This window comes from Bos grunniens, chromosome 21 (genome assembly GCF_055505025.1).
Source record: "Bos grunniens cultivar Pamir isolate PY7600 chromosome 21, Bosgru_T2T1.0, whole genome shotgun sequence".
NCBI lineage: Eukaryota > Metazoa > Chordata > Mammalia > Artiodactyla > Bovidae > Bos > Bos grunniens.
This window is the reverse complement of record NC_141185.1, coordinates 5,199,203-5,224,918: the sequence shown is the minus strand read 5'-3', so window position 1 is coordinate 5,224,918 and position 25,716 is coordinate 5,199,203. Positions and strand designations below refer to the sequence as shown.

The 25,716-nt window shown below is 61.7% G+C and overlaps 2 protein-coding genes across 16 annotated transcripts in view; one reads left to right on the top strand and one right to left on the bottom strand.

Annotated features, from left to right (window-relative positions):
* Positions 1 to 3,254, top strand: part of WDR25 (WD repeat domain 25) — a 148,950-nt gene extending 145,696 nt beyond the window's left edge. For all 3 annotated transcript variants that reach the window (XM_086365125.1, XM_086365126.1, XM_086365128.1), the window contains 2 exons: positions 2,136 to 2,276; positions 2,787 to 3,254. In XM_086365125.1, coding sequence (XP_086221251.1) covers positions 2,136 to 2,276; positions 2,787 to 3,008 — 363 coding nt within the window. In that variant the 3' untranslated portion in view covers positions 3,009 to 3,254. The remainder of the gene's footprint in view (positions 1 to 2,135; positions 2,277 to 2,786) is intronic.
* A 5,820-nt stretch (positions 3,255 to 9,074) lies between these two features.
* Positions 9,075 to 25,716, bottom strand: part of BEGAIN (brain enriched guanylate kinase associated) — a 46,090-nt gene continuing 29,448 nt past the window's right edge. For 7 of the 13 annotated variants that reach the window (XM_086365114.1, XM_086365111.1, XM_086365117.1 and 4 more), the window contains exons 3-8: positions 20,886 to 20,975; positions 16,936 to 17,097; positions 15,016 to 15,082; positions 14,455 to 14,562; positions 12,064 to 12,147; positions 9,075 to 11,210 (exon numbers count right to left, since the gene is read on the bottom strand). In XM_086365114.1, coding sequence (XP_086221240.1) covers positions 9,834 to 11,210; positions 12,064 to 12,147; positions 14,455 to 14,562; positions 15,016 to 15,082; positions 16,936 to 17,097; positions 20,886 to 20,975 — 1,888 coding nt within the window. In that variant the 3' untranslated portion in view covers positions 9,075 to 9,833. Of the gene's footprint in view, positions 11,211 to 12,063; positions 12,148 to 14,454; positions 14,563 to 15,015; positions 15,083 to 16,935; positions 20,976 to 25,716 lie in introns of all 13 variants that reach the window. The other 6 variants (XM_086365121.1, XM_086365122.1, XM_086365120.1 and 3 more) reach the window with 2 other exon arrangements.

Here is a 25,716-nt window from a genome sequence, read left to right as displayed (position 1 = left end):
CCACTGTCATCACCATCCCCACCATTACCATCACTACCATCACCACCGTCATCACCACCATCCACCATCACCACCCTCATGACCACCATCCACCACCATCACCATCTCCACTCTTAGCACATCCTCACCACCATCACCACCACCATCCACCATCACCATCATCACCATTTCCACTCTCCTCACCATCCCCACCATCACCACCGTCATCACCACCATCCACCATCGCCACCATCAATACCACCATTCACCATCACTGCCACCATCACCATCGTCATCACCACCATCACCACCACCATCCACCATCATCACCATCTCCACTCTCCTCACCATTCCCACCATCATAACCATCCCCACCATCACCATCCCCACCATCACCACCATCATCCTCATTGTCATCACCACCACCATCATCTTTTAAGATTTAAAGTTAGCTATGGCTAATCTCTTTGATGCTGCCACCCAGAATTTAAAAATATATATCAGATGTACGTTGGAGTAGGAAATGGCAACCCACTCCAGTATTCTTGCCTGGAATCCCATGGACAGAGGAGCCTGGTGGGGTGCCGTCCACGGGGTCCCAGAGTCAGACACGACTGGGCGCTCAGCAGCAGCATCAGGTGTGTGTATGCACCATTTCCCTCTCCCTGTTTTTTTGGTTTTTTTCCCCTGGTTCTTAAAGGATTCTAAGTGGCCCCGAACAAACCTACCTCTAGACCTTCACTTCAGAGTTCTAGTTCAATGCCATGAGAAAGGCAAGCCCTGGGAGGGGGCCGGAGGGGTGTGTCTGGCCCCTGGGGCATCCTGCCTCCGCTGGCCCTGCGGAGACCAGAGAAGCGAATGAGGTGGATGACGGTGCTGCGTGCCCGAGCTGCGGCCCTCCTAGAGGCACACCTCCTCGCCCTGCATGCTGGCGCACAGGCGCTCCGCCTGGAGCCTCACGCCAGGAGCTCATGATGAGGTCGCCGTGCGCCTCCAGCAGCACATTAGTCTGCGGTTCCAACTGCTCCCAGTGTCGCCCTTTGAATTTGGGCTCATTTAGAGGCTGTGGCTTCAGGACATCACTTAGAACACGGAAGGACAGGTGTAGTGCAGAAGGGCGCTTTTAGGGGTGTTTCTGTGTGACTCAGTCCATTAAGCAGCGAGATCTCTCCTCCTGCTCAGAACCCCGTGTGCACGCATTTATCTCCACACTTGGCCAGTCACCTCCTTGCTCACTATGTGTTCTGGCAGCTCTGGACCCTAGGCTGGGCTGGGGCTCCCCGACGGCTCACTGTGCATGTGGGGAGATGGGCGTGTGGATTTGTTTTCTGTCGCTGTGTAACAGATTACAAAGTAGCATAAATCCAATGGCTTAAATCAATAGAAATGTGTCCTTTCAGTGATGGAGGCTGGAAGTGTGTAGAAAGTATCCTGCGGCTGAAATCAAGGTGCTGGCGGGGCTCTGTCGTCTGTCCTTTGCTCCTTCCAGCTTCTGGTGGCAGCTGGTGACCCTTGGCTTGTGCTGTGTCCCTCCAGTCCGCACGCCAGCATCCTCAGATCTCTCTCTGCTCTGTGTTCATGTCCCCGCCTCTGTGTGTCTGGTCTCACTCTGCCTACCTTTTCTATGGATGCCTGTGATTGCATTTAGGGATGCAGTAATGCAGGGTAACCTTTTCATCTCAAGATCCTTAAGTTAATCCCTGCAAAGATCCCCCTGCTTTTTTTAAAAAACACAGATGGTGACACAGGTCCCAGGAATTCGGACATGGAAGTCTTTGGGGGGACATTTTTCAGTCCACCCCAAGGGCCAAGAGGCAAGGAGCGTAGGGACCCCTAGAAGCTGGAAAAGACAAGGGAACAGATACCCCCCAGAGACTCTAGAAGGAGCAGAGCCCTGCTGGCATCTTGATTTTAGCCCAGGGAGACCTTGTCAGATTCCGACTTCCAGAAGCGTAAGATAATAAATGTGTGCTGCTTTTAACCACAAAATTGGAGGCATTTTGTTACAGCAGCAACAGGAAGCTCGCAGCCCCCTGAGCCGAGGTCTGGGCGGGGGGCTCGAGGCCCCTGGAGCAGAGGGTGGGTGGCGGGCCCGTCAGAGGCAGGAGCCCACTGGGGAGCCCGCCCCACCCTCTCTGAGCCCTGCTGTCTCTCAGGAGAGGTACACCTGCCCCAGCCTCACCCTGCACCCGCGGGAGCCTGTGTTCCTGGCGCAGACCAACGGCAACTACCTGGCCCTGTTCTCCGCTGTGTGGCCCTACCGGATGAGCAGAAGGCGGCGCTATGAAGGGCACAAGGTACCCCATCTTGTCCCGTCCCCCCGGGGGTGGAAAGTTGTCCCACACCCACGCCGGCAAGGGACTTGCAGTCCCCAAGAGCACGGACCCTCTGTCCAGGCAACCTGTGATTTCTGTTTCCTGGGTGACCCCATACCGTGTGGCCTGATGTCCACTCAAAGCCCTGGGCCACATCTGGCCCTTCCCTGGGCCCCAGCTGCCAGACAGGGGTCTCCTGGATTTGTTGGCTTACATGGACCTGGGGCTGGGCCCTTTGCATCGGCCTCTTTTCCCTGTGGGCCGCCCCAAGGGCACAGGCACCAGGGATCCACTGCCCGTCCCCGTGCTAGAGCTGTACTCTCTGGACCCACGAGAGCCACCTGGTGACACCGGCCTGGGTACAGGGACCCTCGGCTCATGGCAGGAGCTCAGCCGCCGGCTCCGGGCCCCGGCTGCTCCTCCGTGGGAAGGGCCGTGGGGCCGAGTGCGCTGAGCCGCGCTGTCGCTCAGCTGGTTGCTCATCCTCTGCAGGTGGAAGGCTACTCGGTGGGCTGCGAGTGCTCCCCAGACGGCGACCTGCTGCTGACGGGCAGCGCTGACGGCCGGACCCTGGTGTACAGCTTCCGCACTGCCAGCCGCGCCCGCACACTGCACGGGCACACGCAGGCCTGCGTGGGCGCCACCTTCCACCCCGTGCTGCCCTCCATGCTCGCCACCTGCTCCTGGGAGGGCGACGTCAAGATCTGGCACTGAGCCTCACGATGTGGAAGCTTCCCGATGCCGGCCGGACGGGCGGGCGGGCGTGTGCGATGAGGAGGGTCTGAGGTTGGCTTCAGGGCCAGGCTCAGATGGATGCCGCCTTCCCATCCGCCGAGCCTCAGTGTCCTCATCTGTAAAATGGGGGCGAAAACCTTGTGTCTCAGGGTTCCGAGGACTATGCGTTAGCAAAAGCACCTGACGGGTTGCGGGCGATGCTCAATAAATGTGAGCGTTTTGCTATTTCTTGGTTGTTTCAGTGAAAACACGCATCGGCAGCTTCTCTCACCTCCCTTCTCGCGGGCCTGCTGGAGCTCGGAGACAAAGGGCAAGTGGGGGCTGGAGAGGTGGGGCTCTGGGTCCTAGGTCTGCCTGCCCGCCGTCTCACAGGGTCTGCTCAGGCCCAGGCGCCTCCTCCCTCCTCCAGAGCATGGCCAGTGGGGTCCCCAGGTTTGCCTGAGCCCAGGGCCCTCCGCACTCCTCCTCACCCTCTGCCCGAGGAAGTACATCTGCCTGGGGAGACAGAGCGACATGAAGAAGCAAGGAGCCCTTGAGGATCCCCACAGGCTGAGGAGCCCTAAGCCCCCTCGGGATCACGATTGAGCTGTTACCCCAGGAGCCCAAAGGCCCCCTGATGGGTGAGGGAGGGGGCCAGAGGTGCCCGTCTCTGGACAGGCGCGTCCCTGCAGTCCTGGAAGTCTCCCTGGAGGAGGCTGACTGCGAGCCTGTGAGGAGGGTGTCCTGGCAGGGGGTTAGCGAGGAAATGCAGGACCTGAGGAGGAGGCCACAGAGGCAAGCAGTGCCCAGCTGGCCTCTCCAGCACCGGGGTTCCCCATCTGGCTCTGCTGTCGGTGTAGCTGAGAGCGAGTCACATTTCCTCTCGGAGCTGCAGTTGCTCCCTCTGTGAAGCGGTGTCAGAACCCAGCCTGCAGGCCTGCTGTGAGGGTCCAGGAAGGTCAAGTGTGTGGTGGGTGTTGGCACCTGGGAGCTCATCTGGGGATGGGGATTGGGCAGATTGGGAGCAGCCATGAAATTAAAAGATGCTTGCTTCTTGGAAGAAAAGCTATGACAAACCTAGACAGCATATTAAAAAGCAGAGACATTACCAGCAAAGGTCTGTCTAGTCAAAGCTATGGTTTTGTATGGATGTGAGTTGGACCATAAAGAAAGCTGAGCACCGAAGAATTGATGCTTTTGAACTGTGCTGTTGGAGAAGACTCTTGAGAGTCCTTCAGACTGCAAGGAGATCCAACCAGTCCATCCTAAAGGAAATCAGTCGTGAATATTCATTGGAAGGACTGATGCTGAAGCTCCAATCCTTTGGCTACCTAATGCGAAGAGCTGTCTCAAAGACCCTGATGCTGGGAGAGATTGAGGGCAGGAGGAGAAGGGGACCACAGAGGATGAGATGGTTTAATGGCATCACCAACTCAATGGACATGAGTTTGAGCAAGCTGTGGGAGATAGTGAAGGGCAGGGAAGCCTGGTGTGCTGCAGTCCATGGGGTTGCATAGAGTTGGACACAACTGAGCGACTGAACAACAACTGAGCTGGTGGAAGCGTTTATCTCAGTGTGTTTACTTTGCCTCCAGACCCTTGAAAGTTTGGGGTCCACAAGCAGGGCATCCCAAGCAGAGGGAAGGGCCATGCAAAGGCCCTGAAGCAGGAATAATCCCAAGGGCTGACTCCTCTTCTGTCCCTCGTCCTCCGCCCCCCACAGTCAGCACAGAGCCTGGCCTGCTGTTGGTGTCAAGTGGATGCTGGGTCCCTGACCTGGGCTGGAGAGGCCAGAGTGTGTGGGTGGGGGCTGAGACCCTTGGAGGGTGAAGGGAGGGAACTCCCCAGGCCGGGGCAGGATGCAGCAGGGCCCCAGTGACCCCATATGCTGTTGGGCTGGGTGTGGTAGGAGCTCAGGGAAGAATCACCTTCTCTTTTTAGGCTCAAGAAGGGCTGCTTTGGTGAAAAGAAAGGTAACCGCACTCCAGCTCTTGCAGGTCAGCCCTTTGGCAGAAGTGGAGGCCCCACGAGGGGCTGTCCTGGCCTCAGCAGAGTGAGGCTGAGCACACGTCCACTTAGAGCCTAGGCAGACAGTGGACATTCCTGCCTCCCCACTCAGGCCCCAGAGTGGCTGCCTCTGCTCTGGGTGGGCAGCTCTGTGACCTGCAAAGCCCTCCCATTGTCCTTGCTGCCGCCCCTGCCGACCCCTCTTCCCCCAGCCCCCCAGCACCGCCCCCCTCCATTTCCAGGGTCCGGGTGTGAGCTGAGCCCTGGCCCCTCCCAGCACACGTGCACAGGTCCGTGTAAGTCTCCTGGGGTTGCAGGCCCCACACACGGGGGTGCTCCGGGAATAACCGCAGGTGTCACCTGCCCACAGGACACGGGCTTCGGAATCAGGCAGCCGTGGGTTTAAAGCCCTTCCCCACCTTCTGTTGTCGTGCCGTCACCACCAGTGCCAAGCCGCCCTGTGCCGCGGTGTCCTGTCTGTAAAGGAGAACTCTCAGCACCCAGCCCGTGGGGTTCACGCAGGGCATGTGTGCAGCAGGCGCTCGGGAGCCGGCAGCTGCGGGGGTTAGTGTTCGTGCTAACGTTAGTATCGGTGGCAGCCAAGCCACTGGTGCAGGGGTCGAGCCTGTTCAGGCCAGAGGTCGCAGTCGGGTTCCATCCTCAGCTCCCAGTGAGGGGCTGCTCCTTCCCCCGCTCTCAGTCGATAAGTCTCAGGGAAGGCCTTGGATTGGCTGGTTTGCGTCACATACCCACCCCAGACCAGGGGTCCTTGACCAGGCCCAGCTGCCACTGTGCAGCTGGAGGGGAGAGTGACGGGACCCCCACTGTTCTTTCACGATGGGGTATCCCCCCCAGGTCCGGTCTGAATAGGCCCGTGGCCAGTGTTTGTCGGATGGACTGACAACGTGTGAATGAAGTCAGACCCGGGCCGCTAGGGAGGCGGCAGTTGTCCGGGGTTGTGGGCGGCGGTCCTGGCCTTTCCAGGTGCCTCTCGCCCACCTCTCCTGCCCGCCGCCATGTATCCAGCCCCAGATCCTGGAGTCTGCTTTCTAGCCCAGCCCAAAGCGGGCATTTTCCTGCCTTCCTTGATGTGGAGCGTCTTCCGAGTGAGACTTTCACCGCGTGGTTTGCTGAGTGCTTTCCCCACTGTGGCGTGCTAGTATGACCACTCGTGTTTAACGCGTGTCAGTCACAGGCTGCACTCAGTGGGCTTTGGCATGGGCGCTGGTGATTACCAGGGGCTGACCTTTGTGTCCACCGAGCTGCCTGGCCTCTCCCTTATTCTGAGCCCACACCCCGGCTGGCTGCAACCTGTGGGTCCCAGACCCATCCTTTGCTTCCATGGGGCCTTTGTGGGCACTTTGTTTCTCTGAACCTCAGTTTCCTCATCTCTAAAGTGGGCCTGCTGGAGTGAACAAGGGAGGAAGCGCAGAGGAAAGGGCTTTGTAGGTTGTTACCGTCTCACATTCTCTTGGGGCAAACACCATCCAAACTTCTGTCCTCAAAGAGAACACCCTGGTGGAAGCTCTGACCCCCCCGCCCCCAGGAGAGGGACATCCAGGGTCACCAGAAACCACTGTGGCTCTTTCTTAGCCCCCTCCCCTGCGGGCTTGCCTTCTCCACTCTCCGCCTGCGAGCCCCGCCCCCTCATTAGGTTATTTCACCGGGAAGTAAGGCAGGTGCTCTCGCACCCTCATCTGTTTCTTTCTCCAAATGCTTTCTTCCAAAGAGCATTCAAGACTCATTCTGATCCTCTGCAAGGTGTCTGGGAGTTCACCATTTGTAATTTTGAAACAAGAGATCTAGAATTAGAAAGTACGGAGCTGGAATGTAAAAGGAGTGTGGGTTGTTCCCCTCCACCCACCTTCCTGGGGCTGGGCGCTTACCTTCGCCTTACCCATACATCTGAACAGGGCTCTGAAGCCGGCGTGGGAGGAGAGCAGTCCATCTTGAGATGCAGGCATGGCTGTGTGTGCTGCTGGGTGTGGCCGTGACCCTGAGTGAGGCTGGCGCCTGCAGCCCCCATGAAGCAGCCGTGAGCCCCGATGCTCGGAGGGCAGAGGGACAGGCCTGGGAAGTCTGTGCTTGTCTCCTCCCTCCGGACCTGCCTCCAGCTCAGCCTGGGGCTCTTCATGCACTGGGACAGCCACTGTCCCAAGCGCCCCTGAGAACCTCACGAGTCAGTGTCCGCAGGCTCCAGAGGGGACACGGGCCCCGAGGGCCTGGGACTTGCCCAAGGTCACACAGCCCTGCACTGTCCCCTGTGGGTTGAGAAGAAACATGGATGGAAGGGTCGGTGGATGGTGGGCGCCCCGTTGGGGTCCCGTTGGGAGTCAGGTAGGACTGGAGTGGAACAAGAGGGGTGTCTGGTGGAGGAAGGAAGGCCCTCCACCCGCCCAGCTGTGGCTGGCTTTGGAGGCCATGGCAGGACAGCTCTGTGAGGCCTGTTGGCCATTTGGGGGACGGGTGCTCAGGCTCTGAGGTGACAATGTTGGGGCCCAGGCTGCAAAGCCCTTGGGGTTCCCAGCCCCGCTGTCCAGTAGCACAGCCTGGGTGGGACTGATGAGCCTCAGGGTCCCTCTGGGAGCATCTCTGAGCTAGAGCCTGCTGGGCAACAGAGGTTGTCTGTTTTCCCCACCACCCTCCTGTCGCCACCCTCCCTCCCTCCGCAGGTCGGTGAGGGTTACTTTCCCACCTGCCCACAGGGAAACTGGGCCCCAGACGGGGGAGCTGACTCCCGAGCCTCCTGACAGGCCCCCTCCCTGCAGCAGTCTGCTTCCTGGGGTGCTCCTCAGGGTCAAGGGCAGGCACCCTGGAGTTACACAAAGCTGGGTGGGCCGGGCAACTTCAGGCATCACCTGGGTCCAGGTGGTCCCCTCCCAGTGGCAAGTGCCCAGCCCCTGGAAGAAGTAGACATAAAGGCCCTGGAGGAGCGGCCTCCATCCTAGGCCTTGTGGAAATTTTACAGGTACTTTCCCAAGGGCATCAGTGAGTATGCTCAAGGATAACCGGGCACACAGAGAAACCAGGCAGTGTGAGCAGGAGCCAAGAGAAACAGGTCTCTGTAGACCCCACTTGACGGACATGTCAGACCCAGCTGTGAACCAGCTGTGCCTGCTCCGTTTAAGGAAACAAAAGACAAGCGTGGAAATATCTCTAGGGAATAGGAAACTGTTAGAAAGTGGCATGGTGTGTTTTGAAAATAACCAGATAGAAAGAACTTCTAGAAATGGAAACCATTAATAACTAAAACCGAAATCTGTGGCTCTGATTGGCAGCTGAATGGATGCAGCAGAAGGGGATTGGTGACCTAGAAGGCATGCAGACCAGGCATGCTGACCCCAAGATGTGGGTCATAACGAGGGAGGGACATGGAAGCAGACCTCAGTAGGAGGTGCTGATGGCAGTCCCAGGAGGAGGGAAGGGCAGAGAGTTACTTTAAAAAGTAGCTGAGGATTTCCCAGAACTGATGAAAGACACCAGTCCACAGATACAAGACTTCCTGTGGTAAATCCACAGCCAGACACACCTCAGGAAAACTGCAGGAAACCAAAGTCAGAGGGAAGAGCTCATGCAGCTGAAGAGAAAAAAGATAGCACCAAAGGAACAGCTCCCAGAGGGGTGGACAGCACATCCCACCCCAGCAGGAAGCCGGGGGACATCTCTTGCCCCTGAGCCAAGGGCAAGAGACCCCTGCTGACATTCTCCCAGGTAAGACAAACCTTCAGAAATGGGGCAAAGTAGAGACATCTTCAGAGGGTGGGAAAAAAAAAAAAAGCCAGAAGTGTTTGTCACCAGCAGAGCCAAACTAAAGGAAATCCTAAGGAATCTTGAGGCAGAAGCAAAGTCTCTAAGGAACATATCAGGGCAATGACACCATTCAGCAGAGGTTGAGACAGTGGAAGAATTCTAAGCTGAACGACAAAAGACGCCAGGGCGGGGAAGAAGGGGTGTTTCAGGAGGCTGTGCATAGAGGGGAGGACGGGGAGGGGAGACATCCAGGGCCACATGCCCCGAGAGCAAAAGGCAGTGGGGAGAAGAAACCACCCAAACGCCAAGTTCTTTCCCACCCATGTCTTTATTTAATGATCGCAAAATACAGTACCGAGACAGGGCATGCATCACAGACGACAACACAGAAGCAAGTCACGGAAACCGGGGTCAGAGGGCCTCATTACGTGTGAGGTAGCGCGAGGTGGTGCCGGGGAGCGGGACGCTGGGGGGGGACGAGCACCGGCCCCACTCGGGACACACGGGACTACGGACCACAGTAGAGCTGGGGGAGGGGTCGTCGGCCACACGGAAAGAACAGCTAGAAGCGTTTCACATCCCATCACCCGTTCCAGTCCCCCTCTCTGTGGACACAGCTTCTGATCCCCTTATCACTGGGGATGTCTCCACCCTTCCCTTCCCTTCCCAGGGGCAGGCCCCACCTGCCCTCGCCCAAAAACATCCAGGAGCGTTTGCGCTGAAAACGCCCGGGGCTGCCATCCAGGGAGCTGGAGGCCGAGTGTGTTAAGACACTGCTCTATAAGAATAGTCGCACTTGGTAAAGCTGGGGGTGGAGGGGGTGGCAAGGGGGAAGGATACTCATCTCAGTCGGGGAAGGCTGCTGCTGAGTCAGGAAACGTTGCACAGTGGTGGTGTGGGGTGGACAAGACGCTTGGGTTGGGGTCCCCCTCTCGGGCTTGACTGGGTTAGGTGGAGAGGGGTCCTGGTGTGCAGGGCCGAGAGGGTGGGGTTGTCGGGGAGTCGAGGCAGCACCCCTGGGAACCCGGTGTGTGGGACTGGCCATGGCGGGGCCCACACGTGGGGTGCTCAGTTGAGCAGGGTTCCGTAGAGCTGGGCTTTCGTGAGGCTGTCCTTGCGGCTGAGCCCCGAGCTGCCCGCCCGAGGGAAGGCAGGCTGGGGGCTGAGGCGGGCACCGGGGTGCATCTCCGGGGAGGCCTCCATGGAGCTGGGCTCCAGGGAGTCCCTGGAGCTGCGGAGGCTGAGCTCAGGCTCAGGGCTGCCACTTGCCCCAAGGAGCTGCACCCCGAGCCGCTCGCGGTCCCCCTCACTGGCCGCGTAGCTGGGCAGGGGGTCAGCCGAGCGGCCAGGGCTAAGGCTCAGGTCACCAGCTGCCCGGAGGTAGCGGGGCTCGACCAGGTGGCCCTGGGAGAGGTCATCACCCTCCGAGAAGCTATCGGCCTTGTAGCTGGCATAGAGGGGGCTAGCGCGGCCCTCAGCATTCTCACCGGGGCTGCCTCGGGCCCCATAGTAGCGGTCATTGAAGCCGCCAGGCGAGGCAAGGCTAGGGGCAGGGGCCGCGGCCGCGGCCGGAAAGGGATAGGCGCCGATGTCGTCCACGCTCAGTGGCCGCCACTGGCCGCGCCCGGCCCCTGCGACCAGCCGGGCGGACCCAGGCTTGGCCCGCAGGTTCCACAGGTTGGGGGGCATCAGGGCAGGCTGGGGGCCCGGGGAGAGCGGGAAGCGGAAGGGCTCGGCGGGGAACGGCGACACAGTCCTGGGGAACCCCGGAGCCACTGCGGCCTCCAGCGGGGCAGCCACCGCAGCTGCGGCAGCCGCATAGCGCGGGCTGCTCCCGTAGGCTGCGGGCGGCTTGCGGCCGAAGAGCTCATCGCGGCTATTCAGGTAGATGGCCTGCTGCGAGGCGGTCAGCGTGCTGGCCTGGGCGTGCTCCTTCTCCTCGGACGCGGCGCTGAAGCTGGAGTAGGAGCTGGACGTGGGGAGCGAGGCCGCGTAGCCGCCGAAGGCCTCGTGGCGGTAGCTGGCGGGGTAGGCCGCCGCGCCGGCCTCGGTATCTTCCTCCTCCTCCTCCTCCTCCTCGGCCGTGCTGTCAGTGGAATTCTGGGCCTGCAGGAAGCCCACGTCGGACCCGGGCCCCTCCACGCTGGGCCGCCGGTCTCGGTGCCGCTCCTCAGGGCAGTAGAGGGCCGTGTCGCTGCAGTAGATGTCCCCCTTGTAGGGGGGTCGGGACCCTGGCTTCTCCAGCCCCTCAGGGAAGCCCAGGTCTTGGGCCGAGGCTTCCGACAGGTGGGAGGACAGGCTGCCGGGGTCCGGCTTCTCCAGCACCTTGGCAAGCACGCAGGGGGGCACGCTGTCGGCGTAGGCCGGGCGGCAGAGCGGGGCGGGCAGGCTGCAGCCTGGCTTCTCTGCGTGCAGGTTCATGCGTTCCTGGAACTCCGCGGGCAGCTGGTGGCGGGGGGCGATGCAAGGAGCAGGAGGGAGGGGGTCACGGTCAGCCCAGAACCGGCAGCCAAGGCTGACAGACAAGGGACCTGCCCGGGGCCTGTCTGATCCCACCAGCCAGAGCTGTATCCTGCAAGCCGCAGGATGGCCCCGGTCCCCCCCCGGGTCACTCTGATGGGGCCCCCGCAGAGCCCTGAGGCTGGACCCCCAGCTCTGACTCGGGCCTCCTCCTGAGGGGCTGACTCGCTGACCCAGCCCCACGGTTTCCAGGGGACACCCAGTCCTGTGGCCTGGCTCAAACCAGACAGACTCAGATGCAACAGAGACTGAGGGCCCAGGCATGCAAGGGGTTTCCACGTGAGTGCTTGATGCCTGGTGGGGGACGGCCTGCTACCGTTTGATCTGTTTTGTGAGGGTCTTGGGGGTTGGCCCAGGCTCCGGGAGAGGGCACCTGGACAAGGCCTGGGTGAGGGGCGTGCCCAGACAGGGAGGGACAGCCTGGCTGGGACGGGGGCCCTGGGTCCAAGTGGCGCTTGCCCTGTGGCCCTGGCCGAGTGGCTCCCGGGTGAAGCCAGCTTTCTTATCTCTGCAGAAGCTGTGCCCAGACCAAACCACTGGGCTTCTGAGAGGCTCACACACGGTCACCCTGCCGGGAGCAGCCCCCTGGAGGAAACTGGGGCTGAGTGGGCAGACCATCCAGGCTGGTGGGGAGGTACGTGCAGGGCGGGCCCTCCACCACATATGCAGAGGGGCTCGGGCAAGATCGAGAGGGCCGGGGGCATGGGGTCTTGGAGCTGCTCGGAAGGAGCGCGGTGGCTGCGGGCGGCGGGCCTGGCCGGGGTGGGGCTCACATTACCTCAGCCATCTTGCGGCCCCTGCCGTAGGTCTGGCTGCACTGCAGCAGCTGCGCCGCGAGACTGCAGTCCTTCCTGTAGAGCTCCTAGGAGACAAGCCATTTGACTGGGTGCAGGCTCGGCCCATGCCAAGGTCCCCGCTGCTGACGTGGTAACCGGCCGCAGAGCTGGCCGTGCGGTGGGCAGCACGCCGACCCTCTCTGCACCTCTCACCTGTAGGATGGGTTACCGGCCCCGACCTAGAGCCTGGTGTGTGGACGGCCCCCTGGCCGGCAGTCCTGCCGCTGACCCGAGTGGGAACCTCCCACAAAGCAGGGGCCATGGAGGAGGAAGGCTCCCCATTGGCCCCTAAAGTCCCAGAGGCCCCCAGGCATGGACACCAAGCCATCTCCCCGCCCTCAGCTTCTGAGTCCCTCCTAAGGGAACTCTGTGGACAGTGCTGGCAGTAGCCAGCGATTACGAGTGGACCTGCCACCCCCCCAACCAAGGTCTCAGGGTGAGGCCTGGCAATGGAGGGGGCTTGCAGGGCCAGGCAAGGGTCAGGGCGAGTAGGGGCAGAGGGCCTGTGTGACCCCAGGTTCAGACAGGGACCGGCTCAGCCTCCTGAGCTGAAAACAGACGCACACAGGAGGAGTCCAGGGCAGGTGGTTCTACCTTTGGGAAACCTCTGTTGCACGTGCCTGTGGCTGGACCTTGGTTCCCGCCCCCGCTCAGGGACCCTCTGCAGCCAGGGCTCTAATGGGGTTGCCCTGGCCCTGAGATCCACCCACAGTCTCAGTTCAACCAGAACCAGGTGTCCTGCAGCTCGGGGGCGCTGCTGAAGCCATGGGCACCCCTGCCAGTCCCCGCTACCCTGGTCCTAGAGACTCTGGTGTCCCCCACTTGGCCGGCACGGTGGAGGGAACCCGGGTCGCCCACTCCTTCAATGCATCCCTGGAAGGGCACGGTTGGCCAAGAGCTGAGAACTGAGCCCCATGTGAGGCCCAGACCAGCCACCGCTGGCACCAGAGGGCTGCGGGCACTGTCTGGCCAGCCTAGACCTGCCACTCAGTCGTGAACAGACGCCAGAGTGCTGCCCCATCAGAGCCTCCCCTCTCCTTTGCATGCACTCGTCTGCCATCTCCTACAGATGGCACCTCCACCTGGCTGGCCAGGGCGCCTGCCGCACCCTCCTGCTACATCCTCCCCCTACCCCCCAACCCCAGACCCCAGCCCAGAGCACAGCAGGTGGCTCCCGTCCTGCAGATTTCAACTTCTGCAGTCAGACTGGACCCATGTCGTCCTCTGAGACCCCACATCCCTACTCGGCCAATCGGTTTGCTTCCATCTGCAGAACATAACCGGAACTGAAGCCCCCTCCCCGCCTCCCCGCCTCCCCGGCCGCCATCCCGGCAGACTCGTCCTCTTTCTCCCAGACTGCTTCTTGCTCGCACATCCACTTAGAGCTTCATCCCCCACGGTCTGTCCTCAGCAGAGCAGCTGCGGAGCCTGTAAGAGGAAGTCCAGCCAGGCTTCCCCCTGTTCAGGAACCTTCAGTGGCTCCCATTTCACGCAGAATAAAACCCAGATTCCTACTGGTGCCTAAACGCCACCTCCTGTTATCCTGACCTCAGACCCTCGGGCCCTCCTCCCCACCAGAGCCCCCTCCGGTCTCTTTGCTGGTCTTCGAGTTACTCAGAGCCCCCATCTGCTGCTGTGGCTTTCTGCCTGGAATGGGAGCCCTCCCCTGCCATCAGCTCCCTGCTCGTCTTCAGGTCTCGGCTCCTGCAGCCCCTTCTAGAAGCACCGGACTGAGGTTCCCAGACCCTGCAACTGGCGTCTCCCAGCCCCCTTGCTGCCTTATTTTTTCTGCAGCATTTAGCACTTCTAACTCGCTACACAGTTTACCTATTTATCCTGGGTTCTGTCCGCCTTCCCCGCTCAGATGTGAATTCCACGTGCACAGGCCCCTGGCTTGCCTGTGCTCTTCACACCCTGTTCTCAGAGCCTCGAGGAGCAGGTGCTAATCAGCGAGTGTGTGCTCAGCAGTCAGAGGTCTGTGGAGGGGGGCGCCGCCCTTCTCATGGGACCCAGGGAATCAGGACCCACGGGCAGCCCCAGGGCTCTGATGCCCAGTGGGGGTGGCCAAAGGCAGGAGTCCTGAGTGGCCCCACCCCAACCTTGGGGTCGGGAAACCCTGCTTTGACTGGGCCAAGGGGGCCTCGTGTTCCCCACCTTGAGTCCTGTCTCCTTCCAGCGGAGGGTCTCACGGACATGGTGTGAGAGGCAGCCCCTGTCATTCCCTGACCGCCCACCTGCTTGTTGAGGCCCTGCCCCCACCCCCCGTCTCTCCACCCAGCCCTGTGCCAGCCCCTCAGGGCTGCTGCGCGGGCTCAGATTGGCCAGACACTCACATTGTCCTCCGAGAGCTTGTCAATGGTCACCTTGGCCTCCAGCAGGTGGCTGTTGAGGGCGACAATCTCATGGCTGAGAGCTCGTTTTTCTTCCTCATAGTGCTGGCCCTGGGGTTGGGGGACAGGCAGGGGGGTGGTCAGCGGTCAGCAAAGGCCTGGGACTCAAGCCCCGTTGTTCCTCCTGGCTTCCCCAGAAAGCGAGGAGGAGTTTGGAGTCCAAGGAATGCAAGGGTCAGAGCACAGAGCGACCCAGGTTCCAATCCCGCTCTGCCAGTGAGGAGCCGAACAGCCCTGGGCAAGTCACTAACTCCCTGAGCCTCCGTTTCTCATCAGTACTGTGGGGACAGTGATAGCTAAGGGCTTGACAGCACCCTCCCATTCGGGGTGGAAATGGAGGGGACCGGCCCAGCCCCTCGGGGAGAGGGCAGGGTGGAAATGAGGCCTTTGGCCCAGCTCCACGGGCAAGCGCATGGCGGCCTGGCCCTCAGTCCTCACCAGGGTTCCAGAGCTGGGGGCCCCGGGCTGGGCGTGCTGGGGTGGGGCAGGGGGTTGTGGCCTCACCATGCGGAATAGCTTGTCTTCCAGCTCCTGGTTGATCCTCTGCAGCGCCATGTAGTTGCTCTGAATCCTGGAGTGGAGGCCGTGAGGTCACTGCCGTGCCAGGCCTGACCCTCCCGTGGCCCCTGCAGCGTTACGGCCCGCTGATGGCTGAACCTAGGCCCCCTCTCTGGTCTAATTGTTCCTGTGCTAGAAAATATCTCATTTAAACTAACAGGTTGCCAGGGCCCAGGACCCTTACTGATGAGAAGGGAAAGTTTCTTATTCAGAAGAGATTCTCGGGAACTCGCTCAGAGCTAGTTAATTCACATTTTACACACAGTCCTAACAACTCTGCCTAAGGGGTTCCCAGTTCAACAGCAGGTTAGCAGGGAATAGGCTTAAGACTATGCAATGAGCCCTGGAGTGATTGCTGAAGACACAGGGTGAGTAGGATACGGTTTCCCTAGAAGAGGCTGAGGTGGGGAGGCAAGTGTGGGGTGGGAATTGATGGCCGCCCTGAGGTGTGATGGTGGAAGGGGCAGTGCCCACCCTCTCGACAGCCTGTGTGTAGTGTTAGTGCCCGTGTCTTGCCAACAGAGAAACTGAGGCTAGAGGTGCTTAAGTAGTTAGGGACAAAGAGCCCCCCTGCAAATTCAGTGTTCTATAGAATCATGGGTTAGGTCCCTGGGTCGGGAAGACCACCTGGAGAAGGAAATGGCAACCCACTCCAGTATTCTTGCCTGGAAAATCCCATGGACAGAGGAGCCTGGCGGGCTACAGTCTATAGAGTCACAAAGAGTTGGACATGACTGAGCACACAATCCTCAATAAATATTTAAAACAAACCAAGCCAACAGCAAGCTGAAACTCCAATACTTTGGCCGCCTGATGTGAAGAACTGACTCACCGGAAAAGACCCTGATGCTGGGAAAGATTGAAGGCGGGAGAAGAAGGGGATGACAAAGGACAAGATGGTTGGATGGCATCACTGACTCAATGGACATGAGTTTGAGTAAACTCCAGGAGTTGGTGGTGGACAGGGAGGCCTGGCATGTTGCAGTCCATGGGGTCACAGTCAGACACAACTGAGTGACTGAACTGAAGCCAATGGCAAAATTTGAGTGTTTTTTTTTTTAAAAAACATTTTTTCTAAAGGAAGGCTGTAAAGTGCATAATATTTTTTAAGAAAAATACCCATATTAAATGTGTGTGCTGTGTGCTAAGTCACTTCAGTTGTGTCTGACTGCGTGTGGCCATTTGGACTGCAGCCCACCAGGCTCCTCTGTCCATGAGGTTCTCCAGGCAAGAATACTGCAGTGGGTTGCCATTCCCTTCTCCAGGGATCTTCCCGACCCAGGGATCATACCCGCGTCTCTTACGTCTCCTGCATTGGCAGGTGGGTTCTTTACCATTAGCACCTGTGCAGAACGGTGTTTTCAGAAGTTTTAAGGGAGTCATCCCTCAGGGTCTCACACGCCAGGCCGCTGAAGGAAACGGTCTCTAAATAAATGCTGGTTCATGTCCGGGGCTAGACACTGTTTTCCTATCAGAGACCCAGGCGACAGTGGCTGGGGCCCTGGTGGGCCAGTCTGGGTCTGGAGATGGCTGCTCCTGTGTCACCATGCCGCCCCACCACGTAAAGAGGACAGAAAGAATGAGCAGGGGACCAAGAGGTATCAGGGAAGAGCCTGTACCTCGCAGCGGCCAGACCCACGTTCAGATCCTGGTTTGGGAGCTCGTGGTACAAGGTGCGACTCTGGAAGAGCCACTTGGCCTCGCAGACCTTACGTGCAAATGGGGTTACCCCGCCTTCTCGGCCCCCGCCCCAGAGCTCCTCCCCGTCGAGGCCACGTCCCCCCAGGGCTCCGCCCAGTCGAGACCACGCCCCTCCATGGCCCTGCCCAGTCGAGACCACGCCCCGTCGAGGCCCCGCCCCCTCACCTGCGCAGTTTCTCAGTGACTTTCTCCAGCTCCTCCTGCGCACGGCGCAGTTCGATCTCCAAGAAGTGGCGGGTGGAGTCGAACTCGTTCTCCAGTTTCTCCAGCCGGTGCGTGGTGTAGGACAGCCGCTTGCGCAGCTCGCCCTTCTGCTCCTGCAGCGAGCTGCAACGACAGGCGGCGGCGGCGGCGGGCCAGGCCGCGGGCACTGAGCTCGAGGCGCGTGTGGGTGCGCCCCGGGCGCGCCCGGCCGCACCAGTGCATGCGCACACGCACCGCACACACACTGCACGCGCGCGGGCACACACACACCACACCCCACAGGCACACACACACACCATACGCGAGCGCGTACACACACACCACACCCCACAGGCGCGCGCACACACACACACACACACACACACACAAGCGCGCACACCTCCCCAGCCCCTCCCTGGGGGGGTCACGGTCCCTGACACTGAGCCAGTCTGGCACTGGGGCGAGTGTTTGGGGGCGGCTGAAAGGACCTGGTTTAAAGATCGCCCAGCAGCAGCACCCCACCTCCGTCTGGGAGCCGAACTCCAGCCGGCACGGCTTACAGGGCCCCCGTCTTGCTTCTCTACAGCAGGGGCCCGTACCGGTGAGGCCCAGAGTCAGTAGTGCTACATCCTAGAGCAGGCCTCTCTTCCTCAACCAGGCTGTGTGCCCTCTGGGCCCGGGAGAGGAGGGGTCCCGTGTGAGGCCCCGTGCCCTGGCAGCGTCCACCACAGTGGCCAGCTAGCTGCACGGAGCACCAGAAACTCAGAAAATCCCGGGCCTGCTCATGTCTCCCTTCCTCCAGGAAGCCTTCCAGAGGCAAGCCTGGCTCACAGGCTCTACTTTCCCCCACAGACTGAGGGCTCCTCTGGGACCCCGGCCACTGAGTCCCCTTGCTCAGGGAAAAACAGGGGGCGGCTCCCCTCTGAGCCACATGCCACCCATTCACATGAGCTATCCTGGGGCATGAGGCGGGAGGGGCAGGTGTTACTGGCCACACCCTCCTGTCGGCTGCCACCCGGCTCCTAGAAAGCACCTAACCACGGCTGATCATGTGCTGACCCTCTGAAGCACCTTTCCCTGGGCTGGCTGAGCGCGCAGAGGGGGGCCGCGGGGGGCGGACTCACCTTCAGCAGTTGGGAGGGCTCGTTTCTGTAGGGAAGGGACAGCTGCACGGTGGGTGGGGGCACCAGGGGAGTTCTGCTGGCTGTTAGCCACGAGTGAGGCTAAGATTCAAGCTGCCGTTCGGTGCCCTGGGTGTGCGCTTTGCTCAGTCACCCCCTGAACTGTGCCCCGTCAGCCCCTGTGCTACAGTCACAACAAAGCCCAGAGCTCCATGGCGTCACGGGGTAGGCAGGGGCCCTGCTGTCACACAGCCCTGGCTGCCAGTCCCACCCCCCGCAATGCACTCGTGACTGTCCCCCTCTTGCCCTGACACACAAAGCCCTGGTTCCAGAGGGGTGCCCAGGTGTAGGGGCCCAAATGCCCATCGTTTGCTTGAAGAAGCACAGCCCCCCTCAGTGGACCATCTGGAGCCAAGGCCCCTTGGATGGTAACTTCTGGTGGGTTTTCCTGCGGGCAGGCAGGAGGCTTTCTCCAGCGCCCGGGGAAGAGTGATCATCAGCTTCCAGCCTGATCACACAAACCACACGTGTGACCACAGGCACACACCCAGCAAACCTCCCTTAAGCATTCCTGGACCCCTGCCCAGGTCTACATTTTTTCAAAATAAGTAAAAATAAAGAGTTGCCTATGTTTTGAGAACCTCAGAGAAGGGCGGGGTGGGTCCTCCCAAGAGTTGATCCCCAAGGAAGATGCCAAGTGACAAGCAAGCAGGGAGCCCAGTGGCAGAGTGCCCAGGGCTGCCCATACAGGCCCCGCCGCCTCCTCCAGGCAGCACACCTGACTGATTTCACTGCGAACTTCCTGCAGCTATTGATCCCAGGCTCCCCCTTGGCCCAAGCCTGTCTCTCCAATGGGCTGCCAGACCTCCTGAGGGCTCTCCTACGTCCACCCCAAGGGTTCCTGCAGCGCATGGGGTCAGGGCAGCAGCCCCTGCAATCAGCCAGCCTGCAGGGTTGTAGGTGCACCCACAGCCCTCGGTCACAGGGGGTCCACACCCCCCGGAAAGAGGTGCAAGCACCCACCTTCCACCTCTCAGAGCCAGCACCCTTCCCTCCCCGACCCTGGCCACCCACCCGCAGCCACAGCTGGGGCCCTGCCATCCCAGGACTGTTCATTCCTGTTACCCCGCCTTATCCCCACTATGGCACGTCCACCCTGCCCCCTTCCCTCCTCGCTTGCCCTGTGCCCCCCGTTTACCCTGCACCTCACAGCAATGGCAAACATGGCCCTTGGCCCTCAGAGCGTATCATCTCGAGGGGAGACAGTGAGCAAGGGAACAGGCTCCCCGAGAAGGCGAGTGGAGGAAGAAGCCCTGATGGGGTGGTGGGGTGGCTCCAAGCAGAGCCAGGACCTGCCCCGGGGCAGTGTGACCCTCTGTTCACAAGGCAGCCGGCTCCATCGAGCGGCCCACCTCCACCTCCATTCACCTACGGCCGCCAGATGCTCTTGCAGATGTGCCGGGCGGCTGTGTCCCCACCAGCCCTCAAACGCTGCTCCCACCCTCCCTGAGCCCCTCACACCCACCCACACCTGAGCCCATCCAGCCCTGGGTGGGCAGCGCCCCCAGCCCCTGGCCCCTACCCTCTCCTGGTGCAGGTGCCCGGGCCCCGGGCCTGAACGCGCCTCCCTGGCCCCTCAGCTGCGCCCGCCTCACTGCCCGCCACCTTTCTCCAGCTCCACTGCTCAGGCTGACCCCAGGGCCCTGGTTTATCCCTCACCCCTCTCTGCACACCTCGGGCCACACGTCCTCTGTGTCCAGCCCCACACGAACCCCTCCCAGGCCTCCATCTGGAGGCCCCACCTCTCTCTAGGGTTCCACGCTCACCCCAAATCCAGCCGCCCACCAGCCACTCTTCCCAGAGGCCCACATGCACCCCTCACCCAGCACGCCCGATGCTGACCCCTCTCTGCCTCCTGTGCTGCCCATCAGTCTCCAGTCAGACCCCGAGAGGCCGTGGTGATCCCTCTTGCTTGTGGTCACCCTCCACAGCCCGTCACCAAAGTCCTGCCAATCCACTACTCAAGAGCTTTGGACACGTCCCCGCCCTTCCTGGTCCAGGGAGGGCCCTGGGCTGGGCACTCCCGGGGTCTTTGGTCACCTGGGTGGTACCACCATCCTGGGGCATTTACCCGAGACCTGCCTGACCTCAGTCTCAGTCTCTGCGTCTGTAAAATGGGGACGTGTGCACTCGCACCCGGGAGCGCCCACTCTCGGGGAGCAGGGCTGTCCCTGTGGTCCCTGCACCCCTGTGATCAGAACCACCAGGAGATGATGCCAGGGGCAGGCACTGTGGCCTCTGCCTCCCCCGGGTGTGGAGGTGGCTCAGGGAGCCCTGGAGTCTAGAAACAGCCTGGTAACAGGTGCACAGGGTGGGCGTGGAAACCCCTTGTGGCCACCCTCAAATCAGGGGCACCCTCCCAAGTGGTGGGGGGCTCGGGAAGCCCTACTGGAACTGCGATCTGGTGTGTGTGGGTGTTTCATGGTGCCCTTCTTGCCTGTGAGAAGTCCCTGGAAGGCTTTCTCAGCTCACAGGAGAGAAAGATGAGCTGCTTGGCACAGAGTGGGGCCTGGAGGGACCCTGCCAGCCTCCCACCAGGGGCCCCTCTGGCCTCAGCAGAGGCCCGAGCCCACAGACCGAGCCCTGGGCTGGGCTTGGGGGGCACCGGGGCCTGGCCTCCGAGACAGGATGGCTGGGAAGCAGGGCTGAGGGCGCTGGGCCTCTTCTTGGTGTAGGGGGGAGCTGATGCCGATGCCGGATGGATGTCTGGGGACAGAGGCTGAGGAAGTGGGGAGACAACAGGTGTATTACCTGTCCCAGAGCGAGGGCGAGGACCTGGCCCGTCGACCCTGCAGGTTGCGGGACTGCCCGAGGCACGAGGGCACCCAGGCGCTGCGCAGCCTGTGGGTGAAGAGGACAGAGCTGCTCAGAACGGGGACTGGGGGGCACGCCGGCCCGCCAGGGGCACGCAGTCACAGAGATGTGGGGGGTCGTCCCCCCACCGGCAGGAGAGCTTCTTTGCTGTCACCAACACAGCAGCGGGTGCTTGTGCATGTGCCAGGGTGTAGGCACCTGCCAGCCCTGGTTGCCTGGATGCATTGCTGGCCCCGTGTCCACCAGCAGCGGGGTCCCCACCCCCAGGCCTGCACCCCCATTGCAGCCTCAGAGGGGAGTCCCGGGGGGCAGGCTCCACCCAGCTCCAGATTCGGGTCCAGCTGTTGCTTCTTCCTAGTGGGACCCATTGGTCAGAGACCCTGAGAAGCGAGGAGGATGGCGGGAGGGTGACCCCCTGACCCTGCTGGGAGGTGGTGATTGGCAGATCTGTGTGCACATGAGTGGAGTATTCTGGAGGCCGTGGGGGACCCAGTGGATGTTAGCGGTTCAAGACAGGGCCCTCCTGGGACCCCTTCTCGCCAACCCTGCCCGTGGCCTGTCCGGGCCAGGCGGGGGGTGGGATGCAGAGTGGAGGAAGACCCAGCCCAGCCCCATGGCACCGCCCTGCTGCGGGGCAAGGGGATGCCCTGGGCCTGAGTCCACCGGGTCATGCCCTTGCCACGGTCTCTCCAGGGAGGCCGTGCCGGCCCCCCGAGCCAAAGCGGAACTCTGATGGGAAGATGATACCCCGGACGTTGGGCGTCCAAACAAGGCTTGGAGACGTGGGCAAGCGTGTGTGTGAAAGAGCCGTGGAACTGGTTGACAAAATGATCTCACACAGACGGCCACTCGAGGTGAGGGAAGGGGAGAAGGCCGGTGTCGCTTGGGCCAGGTGGTGGGGTTCGGGGCGGGTGCGACGTTTCCCTTTACACTCCGCTGGATTTATCATATTTCCTACAGTGAGGATGAAAACTTTTTAAAAAGTTTACGAAGGACCACATTTGGCTGCTCCCCCTCAGAAAGATTTCCAGTGTTGATCTGACAAGGGGTGGGTGCGGGTGCCGCGGAAGCTCTGGGCTCTGATCTCCACTTCTGTGACCCTCTGTGAAACGGGCTGCCCTTGGCCCTGGTTTTCTGCAGGCCGGACTGGGGGTGGGCAGGCTCTCCAGTTCAAAACTGGACTCTGGGATTCCAGGCCCGGGGTCCACTCTCGGGTAATGACCCCAGAGCTGTCGAGTGAACAGACAGTGGGGGCAGGACGGGCCGGTTCTGCTCTCGTGGGAGCGGCCAGAGACCCAGTCTCCCCTCAGTGGCTTGACCGAGGTCAGCGATTCCTGGGGAGTCCCCTGCCTAGCCCTCGCCCTCCAGTCCCCATCCCAGAAGGCCCTTCCGCAGGGAGACCCCTGGCAGGTGAGGTCTCATGGGAGTAGAAGGGAGACTGGGAGACTGGGGCCCAGGGGAGGGGGACGGGGGGCTTGCCTGGAAACACAGGGAATGGAGGGTGTTGCTGTGACCTGACCCAGACCTTGCCTCTGGTCACACGCAGGGCATCTATGTCCCTGACAACTGCTCTCGTTCTGACCATGATTCTCACTACCTCCAGCCTCTGCAATGTGGGGCACCTCTTGCTAGAGATTAGACTGGTGCCCAGAGAGGTTAAGCAAGTCTCCCCAGATCACACAGCAAGTCCAGGGTGAAGATGAGATTCCACCCCCACCCCCCGACACCTGTGATGCTTGTGCCAGGTACAGGGTGGGAAGGATACAGGTGCCATGGGGACCCAGGGAGCCGGGGGGCCTCCTTCCCTGCGCTGTGGAGGGGAGCGGTGCTCCCTGGTAGGCGGTGAATGGGGCAGGGCGGGGCTGAACGAATGTCCGCTCTCTCGCTGGATGCTGGGTACACGGAGCCAGGAGCGGCCGGTCCATGTGGTGCCCCTAAAGGCCCCCCCACCCCGTGTCCAGCTCCCCCCCAACAGTCACGCTCCAGTGGCACCAAATTGCTTGTCATTCTTCACAGGCTGCAGGCGGCTTCTCATCTTGGTGACTTTGTCCCCACGTCCCCTCTGCCAGGATGGCACTCGCTCCCTCGGTCCAGGTTAACCCCTCCCCACCCAGGGCCTGGCAGGGGGGACCCTGATACCCCTGCCGGCCCGGCCGGCCCCCCAGGGAGCGTCACGGGGCTGAGTGCTCCAGGGCAGTGTCCTGCTCCACACAGGCCCTGAGCCCAGGCTTCCCCATCAGCGGGAGGGCAGGTCACAAAACCCAGCCAGACCACGCCCACCTCCGGGCAAGATTCCGCCGCCCAGTCCCGTCCATCACTCAGACCCGCACTGGCCCCGCCTCGCCCGGCTCCGGAGTCCTCCTGGGTCCCTTCCTTCCCACCCTGTCCTTGCCGTCCGCTGGGTCGGGGACCTTCCCTCGGGGCTGTTTCTGGGCTGCCCGCTCAGGCCCTGGCTCCCGGGACAGCCTGCTTTCCTCCACTGGGTCTCATTCCCGTGGGGACGATACCCCGGGCACTGGCCTGCCCTCCCGTGGGACCGCCTCCTTCCCACACCCCCTTGCCCCATTCCCCGGGCACTGTGTCTGGGCGGCGGAGCCGGGGACCAGCAGCACGTGTTGTTCAAAGGCTGTGCAGACGGCGGGAGGAGAGACGCTTGTCTCCTCTCTGGGGCTGCAAGATCTGGGGCTGCAAGATCTGGGGCGTGTTTATGTCCCTAGGGCCTACCGTGAGGCTGGGTAAATGGTGGGGGGCGTGGAAAAGTCTCCCAAGTCGTCCCTTCTCCACCGCGGGGCTGGTGAGGCCCACCTTGCTCCCTCCCCCACCCAGCATCTCACGGTCCCCTGGGAGCGGACCCCCTGGAACTCAGGCTGACGGCCCGGGGACTGGCTGGCAGCTCTCCGTGTCTCAGGCCCGTCCAGCCCCTGGGCAGCCCCTCGGCTGACTCTGCCACAACCTCACCAGCATCGCCATGGACATGGGGACGGGGTCTCTGGACCCGGCCACCAAGGCGCCAGGTCCTGTAGGAGCCTGCGTGTGTGTGTCTGTGCGTGTGCGTGTGGGGGAGAGGGCTGTCACAGGGCTGGCCTGGGGCCCCCAGCCAGGAGGGGTCCCCCAGCTCAAGCCAGGAGGAGCGGAAGGAGGGCAGGGATTCTATGCTTGCCCAGGCCCCGCCCTCTCCTGCTCCGCTAACCGAGGTCATCCAGGGGCACCCTCCTGCTTCCGTCCTCAGGGCCAGTGACACGACTGCTCTTCCGCCCAGAGACCTGGAGACGCCGCAGGAGCCCTTTCACCTCGCCTACCCCGCATCTTATCAGGCAGCCGGCCTGGGAGCCCTCCGTGGGCGGGCAGATCCAGGGGTGCTGGGGGCCAGGCCGAACAGGGTCACCTCTGGGCAGGTGGACCGAGCAGCTGCAGAGTCACCCCCGGGCCTTTGCACATGCTGCCCTTCCTGCTCTGAACACCCCCGTTTTTTGCTCTTCTGTTCATTCTGTTTACCTCCTCCAGGAAGCCCTCCCTGACCTCTCTAACCTCGCTCTGGTTGGGGCCGCCTCTCCCTAGCCTGGGTGCCGGCACCCCGCACAGACACACGACGTCCCTGGGGCCGAGCCGCCAGGCCTTCGCTTTTAGCCCAGTCGGCAGACGGGGCAAGCCGCCACATCCTCTCTTGGGTTCCCTCCCTCACCTGCCTAGGAAACGTCTTCAGGAGCTCTTCTCTGCTCGATGTCCCCACGCCTCCCACCACCCCGCCCCACTCACAGCTGAAGACCTCGCTTCCTTCTCCACTGAAGACGGAGAAACCGCCCGAAGGGAACTTCGGCAGATGCCACCGCCAGCGCCCCCCCCCGCCCCCCCCAAGCATCTGCCTGCCTGTTACTACAGACACCCTGCCAGGCAGCCCCTCCGCCCACTCCAGGCGTGGCTCCAGCCCAGTCTCCCCTCCCCCACCAACCGCCCATTTCTCCCTCTCTCCCGGCTCCTTTTCCGGCACACAGGCATGCAGGTAGGCTTCCCACATTGCGAACAACCCTCTGCTGGCCCTCCAGTACCATCCTCATTCTCAGCTCCGAGACACGTCGTGTGTCCTCACTCCTGGCCCACTAGGACCAGGGCCTGACCTGGCTCTCGTCCCCTCGAGGCCACTGAACCGGCTCCTGCCCGGCCCTTCTCAGTGCTCACGTGGCCTCAACCCTTAGCACCCAGCGCGCAGTGGACCCCGCCCTCCTCCTGCAAACCCCGCCCTCGCCTGGCAGACCTCCTCAGCCTCCTCTGCAGGTGGCCCTGGTCTCCCTGACATCCTAACGCCCAGGGCCCAGGGTCCTGCCTCCTTCTCTGGGTACACTCCCCCCATAGTGAGCCCTGCCAGAGATACCATCACTTCATGGAGGAACACCCCTCCAAATTTTTGTCCCTCCCCCCACCCCCCGATGCCAGGTGTGCATACCCTCAGCGGCCTCCATCTCTGCTTGGGTAGCTCGCAGGCAGCACAGACCTGCAGGGCCCTCCATATCGTGTTCTGCTTTCTCTCCCCGCCTCGCCAGCTAGGCCAGTGCCCCTCCCCAAACCTGGAGGCATACTCCACTCCTGTCTCTCTCCCGTCCTCCCAGGCCAGCGGCAAGAGCCACAGCCCTGCCTCCGAAACACATTCTCTGGCTCTGCCAGCCCCACCCGCCACCCTGGGACCAGCTTCTCTCACGGGATTACTGCACAGCCTGCTAACTGGCTTTCTGCCCTCACCTGCTTAGGCAGAGAGGCCCTGTGGAAGGCTAAG